The 10,262-nt window shown below is 40.9% G+C and overlaps 3 protein-coding genes across 3 annotated transcripts; 2 read left to right on the plus strand and 1 right to left on the minus strand.

Moving 5' to 3' along the window:
- The first annotated feature begins 1,139 nt into the window (after positions 1-1,139).
- On the plus strand, positions 1,140-3,281 carry LOC128164396 (uncharacterized). The gene is made up of 2 exons (XM_052828192.1): positions 1,140-1,558; positions 1,945-3,281. Exon 2 carries the CDS (start codon positions 1,965-1,967, stop codon positions 3,273-3,275), a length of 1,311 nt encoding a protein of 436 aa, XP_052684152.1. The 5' UTR covers positions 1,140-1,558; positions 1,945-1,964; the 3' UTR covers positions 3,276-3,281.
- On the plus strand, positions 3,280-6,215 carry LOC128164397 (uncharacterized). Its single transcript, XM_052828193.1, has 3 exons — positions 3,280-3,416; positions 3,806-4,000; positions 4,081-6,215. The coding sequence occupies exons 2-3, from the start codon at positions 3,921-3,923 to the stop codon at positions 4,982-4,984; spliced, it is 984 nt and encodes a 327-aa protein (XP_052684153.1). The 5' UTR covers positions 3,280-3,416; positions 3,806-3,920; the 3' UTR covers positions 4,985-6,215.
- A 388-nt stretch (positions 6,216-6,603) lies between these two features.
- On the minus strand, positions 6,604-10,206 carry LOC128164399 (zinc metalloproteinase dpy-31-like). The gene has a single exon (XM_052828194.1). It carries the CDS (start codon positions 10,104-10,106, stop codon positions 7,875-7,877), a length of 2,232 nt encoding a protein of 743 aa, XP_052684154.1. The 5' UTR covers positions 10,107-10,206; the 3' UTR covers positions 6,604-7,874.
- Positions 10,207-10,262: the final 56 nt, after the last annotated feature.

Here is a 10,262-nt window from a genome sequence, read left to right on the forward strand (position 1 = left end):
ATCAAAAAACGTGGTTAAAATCGTGAAAATTTTTTTAAGGTCTACTCTTCTCAATTGTCTAGATATTTTGTATTTGATATCTTAGAGCTTTTTTTTTAATCAGAGTTACAATGGTACAGTGCGCGGTGTGGCCCCTTGGCCTCTTGTTGTTAATGGTAACTTTCCCCTACTTGAGAGATGACGACATTTAACTATGTTTACTATTTACAAATATTAACAAGTTAGAGATATAACAACGACTTACTTGATTATGACAGAAAGCATGATGGATAAGAAGACTAGTATATATGTAAAATAGGCGAAAAAATGTGCAATTTTAGATATAAAAAAAAAAGAGGTTTTCAAAAATGTCATTCATTAAACATAAACAAAAGCCCCAGGTGGATTCGAACTCATGACCTGCGGTTGACAAGCCTGATACTTTAACCACTGAGCTATTACGATATATATCTACATCGATTGATACAAACAGTTTAACAAAACATTTAAATCGCCATCTTGTGACGTAGTGTCTTAAAAAGTATAAGTCTCGGTGTATTGAAGTATCTTAAGGTATGATAAAAATAAACTATACATTCTGGTAACAGTTGTACTTATAAACTCCTTACAAAGGTGATGAATTTTAACAAGTCACATAAAAGCTAGCTAGACTTTTTGTTAACATACAAGGTTTTTCAATATGCCTCTGTAAAGGAAAACTACAAATTTCAGTATGCGCATGCTCTTAAACTCCCTAACATTTTTTAAAAGTGTGCTCTTTAGTTAGACATTTCGAAGTTGACAAACCAAAATAAGAGATTGATGAACGAAACACTCCAGATTGGATTTTTAACGGTCATCCCGGTCTCTCTTACCCCTTCCTACTCCCCCCCCCCCCCCCCCCCCCGTTCTCTGTTTCATTGACACGTTGGTCGAAACCCTTCATTCGTATTGATATGCCATCAGCGGGTTCGTACCACTGACCATCAACCCCCACCCCCAAACCCCCACCACCGCGCGGAATGCCGGTGCACTGTAAATGATTATAAGATGACGTAACGTAAAATCTAACGCGAAAATCTCAATGTTCGTTCATTAGTTTAAAATACCATTTTATTCAATACACAATTCAGTCAATATTATCGTTTTGTATTGGAACGATAAATGCCACGGGCGGCTGTAACGTTTGTTCCGTAGAATTCCGTCTTTTCCTTTTGATCTGTGTTACGTAGATTTACACCCAGGCACAATGGAAGTGATTTCCACAATTAAAATGTGTCAGAGATTAAACTCTATACAGCTGTTAGGCAAAGAACTCTCGCCTAACACACGGTAATCCGCACAGCTTAAACGATTACCTTTTAATTTGCCTTGTAATTACTGAATTTTGGAGACTGCCGCAATAGCAAAGGACAAGAAGGGGCGGGGGACGCCGGAGCCAGAAAATGTTTACTGGAACGCCCCCGTTAACAAGATGAACAACCATGCGCTGATGCATTCAAGTGCGCTCACAATGGCTGCCCCCTCCTATCTCTTTCTGTAACGAAATGGAAGCAAACATAGCTTAAATTGTGAAGTGGTAAGTATTTTTATAATCTGATTTGTCCTTTGTTCGGGTGTTTTGTCGTCAACTTTTGCGCGGCTCAAATAAAACATGGTAGGTGCAAAAATAACAAAAAAAACCCAAACTAATGTTCTTTGTCAGTGATGGCCCGGTTAAGAGCTAGAATTTAACGCGAGTGTGCGTCTCTAACTACATCTATCTACTCGCTTTGAAGCGAATATTGTCAGGAAAATCTTATTAGGCATTAGTTACGCACCATTTTACAGTAACCTGATTAAATAACGCGGGCAAAAGGTCTAGACTGCTTAACAGCCTACTGCACACTGCAGCGGGGGGATTAACATAACAGATTACTGCACACTGCAGCGGGGGGATTAACATTCCGACTTATTCCCTTGTAGGAGACGCACAGACAGTCAAGATGGAGAAGAAACAGAGCAAGCGAAAAAGTATGCGCAGAGCAGTGGACAAGTTTAACGAAGAAAACGACCTGAACACCATCATCCAACACGAGGAGTTCAGCAAGAGGCGGAGCAGCAAGCAGAAGCGGAAACAGGAAATCGACACGGACAGACAACTGGCGCTTTACCGTAGACTATACGTCCCCACCCTCATCTGCCTGCTGCTTGGCACCGTCTTTTCTTTCGGGGGTACCCTACGTGGACTCAGCGAGAAAACCTTCCTTTGGAGGTACCGGGAGATTTTCTGCATCATTGGACCAATATTTCTGACCCTAGGGGTTGTATTGCTATTTGTGTCCATCGCCTTGATAACCCATCGCAGAAAAGAAGTGGGGCGATTTATTGCTCTAAGGAAGTCGTTGAAAACTCTCTCTAGTCGCCGGAGTTCGTTTGTTTCCCTTCCGTCGTCAATCGGCTCGTCCGACAAAATGTGTCACTCTCTGGAGGACCTGGACACGATGTTCGATCAGTCCCTCACATCTTTCCTCTCAGCAAACGCCAATGCTACCGACCGGAAACTCTCCCTAAGTAACTCACAAGTGTCTTTTTCTGAAACAGTTCGTGTCCACAAAATTCAAACTGACACTGAGAGAGTTGAAAAAGAAAAGGAAGAAGAAGAATATTTATTGCCAGAATATCCCCGATCCCTGGTTGACACAAGTTTGCCCTATAAATCAGAAAGTGTATCTTATCGTGTATTGGAGGGCGTCCTTAGGGCACAGAAGTCTATCAAAAATGGCAATAGAACGCTAGGGAAATATAAAGATCAGCTTCATGTAAAACCTACTGTTTTTTCCTCTCGGGAGTTTGTACTTCAGCTGAACCCTAGGCACCAAAGAAAAGTGTCGTCCAACTCAAAGGCAGCAGCACAGAGAGCGATGAGCAAGTTACGAATTTTAAGAGTTCTTCAAAGTGGAGGCGTGCAGACGACAGAAATTCCTTCTGAAGAAAACCTTCCACTGGAAAGCAAACATCTCTGTTCCTTGGAACAAAGTAATGCTGCAGGAAGTGAGATTCAAAACAACCCTTTATCCATGACAGAGCCACAGTTTCCTTGCATTTATACAGACAATAAAAATGTCCCGGAAGGGGATAATCACGTGACCAGCTCTCCAGTATACTTCTCGTTACAACCTCCCTTACAGAAAAAGAACGACTCTGATAGATATAAGGTCCACCAATGTAATGAAATTCAAGTTATAATTCACCCTCCTGCCGACGACCATACAGATACAAAAACTGAAGAAACCGAGAATGAAGTTGTTTGTTAACATCCAGCATAAAACACCTGTCACAACCAAAGAAACAACAAAAGCAGAATACGCTGTAAAAACTTTCCAAGCGAAAGGAAAGAAGCTCTACAGAAACGAAATGAAAATTAATAGTGGGTTTTCCATTCACGAATTATGAAGGTAATTTTAAAATTCAAAAGCGTATTAAGTTTCACGTTTAAAATCAATGGCGCCAAAAGCACCGTCTCTATGCAGTGTGCAATATGATACTGGTGTGGGAGCTTCACTGTACAAACTAATATCTCTAATATAGTTGCTAGATTGATTTGGTAATTTTCAGGAGGAGGGGGTCTTTTTCAATAAAACCAGATTACAAACCGTGAAAAAGCTAAAACAAGAGAGGGATTAATGACTCTAAGTTCTATCACATGCTGACCGCCAGAGCAAGAGATATGGTTAAATAACGTCCTGCAATGCTCATTAATCTTTAATCTCACGTCACACTGTTATGGTATCTGATTCTTTCATGAAATATATCTGGATATAAGCATTCATGGTGGTGTTGGCAGGAATCAGAGCGCGGAAAACAATAGCGGACCAATGCATGTGGACATATCAGGACTGGCGAGCAGGGAGATCTAGCAGGGAGACGAGCAGAAGGTATGAAGGAGACGAAGGGCCAGAATGCTCAACGTGGTAAGGAGCCCGATTCACGACTCTCGACTTTCTATACAGTATGATGATGTCGACCATGTCCCTAGAAGGTGCGTACAAATTTGTTTTTGCAAAATATAGACGTAATTAGGTACACAATAAACCAATCAGTTTCATTGTTTACTTGCAGACCTCGGCAAAATGATGAAAGAACGTGCGGCTGCTTATTTCAGAGAGAACTCAAAATCGCGCGTGAGAAAGAGCGGATTAAGCAATTTAGTATTTGGTTTGCGGAGGTAGATAAATTCAAACAAGAAGAATACATCAAAAGGCGTCGGAAATGGAGACAGGAACGGATCCATCGAAACCAGAAGATGTGGAAGATCCGATTGCTGCTGGTTCCTGCTTCCGTCCTCCTAGTGACCGGCGCTTTTCTGATAATAGCTTCCAACGTCCGGTTCCTGGGACTAGGAGACTGGTTCTATGTAAACAAAGGGGTACTGACCGCGGTGGGTGGCGTCAGTGCGGGACTATCCGTCGTCGTATTCATGACTGAGCAGGGACTACAGAGTTACTACGCAAATAAAACAGGGATTAAGCTCTTTGCACAGATAGGACGAACGCACAACCAACCATCGAACATTTCAGTTGCTGAAAAAGGTCACTCTAAAAACACGTTTATTCCACATAAAAAGCCAGTGCCTAAAGAAAATAAGGACACGTGCATTAAACAGTTACATCACATGGATTCTATCGACACCAATGGAACTGATGATGCGACTGAGTGCGTGAGTGAGGAGGACCCTCTGGTCCCTAAAATTACAAAGAAACGGCCCCCAAAATTATCAGAAATTGCAGACAGGAGAAAGGAAATAAAAATTCTGAAATCGGTGGACACTACAGCCTCGGCTTTAACTGAAGTTACTTTGGTAAGTAATAGTGACCGCTCGTCCTGTTCGGAACCCCCCGAACTTTTAGCTGATGCTGCTGTGGGCGGTGTATCGGAGGATGAGGCAGACTTTATGGCCATGGACGGTGACAAGGACACTGTGACCTTACAATCATCCGGGTCAGGGGACATGCTACTCGGATAACCCTCGGTATCTTTGGACATAGAAATTAAGAATCTTAAACAACGCAAATATGTCTTCCAAATGTATCATTTCATCTTTTAGTGTATTACATTAACAGATAAAATTGTCAAGATCAAACATTGTTAGAGTCACTGAGAGGTCTCCAATTGCAGGAGTCATGGCGGTTCAGGGATCATACAGTTCTCGCTTTGTTTTAACTGGCTTGCCAATATTGGTGGCAGATCTGTCGCGCTGATTTAATTAAAGAGAGGTATTGCGTCATTAAACCAGCCTTTTAAAGCCCCTTATCATGATTGTTTTACAAATCAAGCTATTCCTTGTTCTCCTACTGTTAGCTTTAGGTGTCAGAACAAGGCTAAGCGGGTCTATATAGCCCCGTCAAGGGCGATCATAACGCGCGTGGTAATGCCTTGTTTCGAAACAACCAACACATGGCTAAGACAAAAAACAATTTCAAATATCTTTTAAATTAATCTTTTATAATTAAAGCATGCACCAGCGGTTTAAAATTACTGCCTGTAACGTGCACCCATGCAATCTGTAACGGTTCGTGTACAGTGTGCGTGATACGTGTTGACTAATGACTATTAATATATAGCTGTCACAAAGGGGTCGGAAACGTTGCATGGTCTGATATTTCTCGTCATCACTACCAAAAGACATAACCCCCCACCCCCGATAACTATAGCTAACCTAAAGCCAAAAAAACGCATCAATTTCACCCTGTTTCATATCAAGCATTTGAGAACAAGCGTTAAAAAGGCACTTACTTGTTTGCGTTTAATAATGTGTATAATGACAGACGAACACGCTTGTATTGACTGAGCATAATTTCTATTTCTTGACCCGTCCCATTGTTTTACTAATTAGACACAGAATCCGACTTTTTTGCAAACCAGTGGCAGACTGAGCAAAGCATTCCACGTTTAAAAATATACTTCATTACCATGACAAAATGTTGAGCTCAGATCCACTCGTTTGAAGATTTTGGTAAGCACAAAGGAGTTCATATCAATGTTTTCAGTACTGAATTAATTTTTAAAAAAAAATTCTAGATAATGTTAAATACATAACTGAAAACGGATATCTTAAAGAAATATTAAATACGTTGATTTTCATATTTTTATCTCACTGTGGTCCATTCCATTTGCCCATGTTCTCTACATACAATATTTGGTATTTGTTCACTGTGTCGTTATGATTTTTTTTATCATGATTGAAACCAATAAATATGTGCAGATTGTTTTATCCTGCTCTTGTATAGAATTACCCTGTATTTATCAGATTCAATGGCATTATTTGTCACGTACCGGTATATAGAGGGATAGGATTTTTGTTACATCCATCTGTTACAACCATGCAATGGCACAGAATTGTTTGTTGAGTTATTTTGTTTTAAACTTAACTCCAATCATTTTACAATGATTGAAACACAAGTTCTACAACATACAAATTGGTACTTCTTGCTGGCACTGTTGTTAAGGCGAGGGGATCATTGACGTGGGAGGAAGCCGAAGAGAGCCCACGTGTCTGGGAGGTTGGCCATCGTAACTTTTACATACAACAATTACGCTAAATTATAACACTGTCATGAGTTTTACAAACCACATTTATTGATATGATTGCTGTTGGGGGGGGGGGGGGGGTTTACAAAAAGTTTAGTGATATGTTTATTGGAGGCAACGTCCCTTTAACAGTTTTGATAATTCAATCAATAGATTACAAAAACCTAACATATGTTAAAAAAACAGCTTTCCAAGCATAAACCCTATATGAAATGCAAGTCTCCTCTAGCGTTGTAAAATTCTCTGACATTGCAAAACGTTCGTAATCAAAATAACGATAAAACTAATATTTCTGAGAAATCAAAATTATGTCACAAATAATTAACAACAAATAAAACGCGCGATGCTCCCGTGTTATGTCCTCATTGCCTTCACCTTTACCTTACATACAAAATATATGCACATATTTTGAATGTTATTGTTTGATAAAAAAAATAGTGTTAAGATCCCAAGCCAATAAGGGTGTAGAGTGCTCATAGGACGGATAGTAAAGTAAACAGTAAAACCCGACATTTGTTCTCCTCAACATATAAGGCGGCTTTGTAAGAATTTCAGATTTAAGTCAACACAAGCTGCATGAATTAAAAATCGACAGACATTTGAAATTTTCATTTAAGTACAGCCGATTGTTGTGACATTAATGATCTGGTAAAACCATCACTTTATTGTGTACCAAGTACAAAATATCCGTGAAATTAATCAATTCAAATGTTTTCTCAAATGCACAAAATAAGGGCTTAATATTTTGTAAAAAGTTAATTTCAATCCATTATCTTAAGAAAAATATACAAATCATTATTTACTCCAGGCGGATAAAAATCAAGGCAGAGCGTATTTTGATAATTTCGATACCTATATTTGATAGGTGTTCATTTTGACCTTTGAGCAATTCAGCCCAGTATGTAACTTTTGGTTTATTTTATTGGAAAGACCCGATTCTTGCATTATATTACATCATAATTTATTTTTGAATTTGTTACAAGTAAGAGTACTTTTCAGTATATATAAGAAACATAAAAGGACTCCTGTATAAATAGCAGCAAAAACATTTGTATATCTTTAAAAGAACCTTTTTGGAAAAGCAAATTATAACAATGACTATTCCATTTCACACTCCACTCTATGGAGGTTAAAATGGTAGGTTTGAGGTGATGTAGGCAAAATTCGTGAGTTCAGATTTCCCATATCATAGGACACAAGGGAAGAAAACATAATGGGGACGGACCAGCTATAATCATGAGTTTCCGTTACACTGCTTACAACAACATACGTCATTAAGTACTACCAGAACTTCACCTCAACAAATCGAATTAATGTTTATCCAATTAGCAATATCCATCAATAATAGAAATGTTTTCAATGGCAATATTGAATTCGCCGTCTTCTTCAAGAGAAACTTTGAGGGAAACGGAAGTAGTCTCACCGACAAACGACGAGATGGGGCTGGACACGGTTTTCCCGCCCTCGCCGCACCCCCCGCGGTACAGGGACAGGTCATACTGGTAGCCGCCATACCCAAAGTCCGCTCCCTCCACGTGCTTAGTGACCTCCAAAACACCGCACGGCGTGCCAGCTCTCAAACGTCTGAAGTGGATCTCCAAGCACATGTCGCGATTCTCCGTGACTTTGAAGGGAATAGAGAAGCCGGCTTGGGATCCCTTTGGGCCTGTCTGAGGGGAAACCACAAGGCCTTGTTCTTCCATCCTCCAGGTGAAACCTGAGTATAGGTTAATGATGGAGCATGCTGTCGACGGGTGACAGGAATATGTCCCTAGTACAGCAAGGTACTGCGTGGATTTATCTGTCGCTTCTTTTGAATTATCAGAATGTTCGCAAAAATCTCCGGAATATCCATCTGAGCACAAACAGCTGACCTCTCCATTGCGGAACACACAGGTTCCCTCATTATAACACCAGTCTGGGTCCACCTCGCAGTGATTGATTACGTCATCCACGAAAACGGAATCGTCGGATGTATCGGTGACCAGACCATTGGAATGGTTAAACTGAGCTTTGATTCGTACGTTCAAGTGGAAGCCTTTCCCAGAATCAACAAACTGGTTGGTTGAGTCAAACCTCAAAAGAAGCAAGTGAGACTCTCCTCCCGATGACGTTTCAATCACCGGAAGCGAGTCACCACAATACAGAGGACCTGGTTGACCAATCAAATTGAACCTTACTTCTAGCCAATGATTACATCGTTTTAGACTGTTATCTGGAAGATCAAAATCAGGGCTAGAGAGTTCTATGCCGTGGCCTTTCGGGGCTTTTACTAACCAGATACAGTTTTGCCCCGCTGAATACGACTGGGGATAATTTGGGGAAACAATTGATTGCTGGTCGTTTTGATCTTGTAGGGTTATAATTCCACCACAGTTTTCTGTTTTGACTTTATCGCACGTGGGACCTTCAAGGTACTTCGGGCACCTGCAGGAACAGGTGTGGTCCAAATAGCCCGCGTTCTGACACTCTTTCCCGGCACACTTCCAGGTACAGTTATAAGCCTTGGTTATGTCCTCTATGTCGTAAAATGATAGCGTGTTTTCCCTTAACCCGAGAAATTCGTAGTCTGTGTTCGTGTATTCCAGGGTCTTTTCGCCATCCTTAGAGAAAGCGTAGACCGAATAATGCATGAGGGAAGAATAGTCGTAGGGGATGTTGTGGTTCTCGGTGTCTTCTTTGGCCAGGTTTTGGTTGTCTTCCCCCTCCAGTACGTGTTCCCAGTGAACCGTGACGTACTGGTCCCTGTCGCTGCGGCTCTGCTCATGCGCCATTCCCACAGTGTGCCCCATCTCATGAAGAACCACGTGCAGCGTGCAGTGACGAGAGTCTATGTTGATTGGCTGATTGGTCAGTTTTGGCTCGTACAGGTGTCCATATTTGGACACTTGTATGTTTCCAACATAAGATGAACTTATCCCACCCGTGAAAAACTCCACGTGGTCCTTGCCACTGCCCGAGTAAGGTTCCCACTTGAGACACGTATTATCATTGAATACAGCAATGGCCCTAGATATTTCTTCTCGACAAGCATCATCAACGTTTTTATTGATTTTGAAAGGAATAATGCCGTTGGTCCATAAGAGGCTTTCCCCCTTCAGAAAGCTTCGCCTGCCGTTGTCTGCGGTCTGTATCGGTTTACGGTGGACATCGTGCGTGTCTTCCTCCAACAGGGCCTCCGCTGTTTGACTGGTTCTCGGATTTTCAGTGTCCGCCTCCCTGAATGTTTTTCCTCCATGATGGTCCACCATTCTCACTCGGTCCTCGTACTTTAATTTTTCACCTGATTTATAACCGTTTGGAATCCAAACCTTCTCTTCCTCTACACTGTGTGGCTTCGGCTTCCTCTCCCTTAACAATCGATTTAATAAACTTTTAAATTTTGTCACATCTTCTAAACTTAGCTCACGAGTTTTCCTCTCCAAACTCCTTTCTTTGTTAACTAGTATGGAATGAAATGAATTCCAATTACGCTCATTTTCTGCTTTCACAGAATGTAAAAGTTGACATGAAACTATTACACAGATAAATATTCCAAAGACCCGTATAGACAACATCTTTCAAGTTAATCAGACAAAATGGTGGCCAAAAATTCTGTTCATTAAGATTTAAAAGGCTGCCTCTCTCTATATATAGACTGCGCCTGTTTTGATGATTAGTATCTCATTCTTTGTTCATCTACCAATTACAGAGCTTATTGGAGCTACCATCAA

This window comes from Crassostrea angulata, chromosome 10 (genome assembly GCF_025612915.1).
Source record: "Crassostrea angulata isolate pt1a10 chromosome 10, ASM2561291v2, whole genome shotgun sequence".
Taxonomy (NCBI): Eukaryota; Metazoa; Mollusca; class Bivalvia; order Ostreida; family Ostreidae; genus Magallana; species Magallana angulata.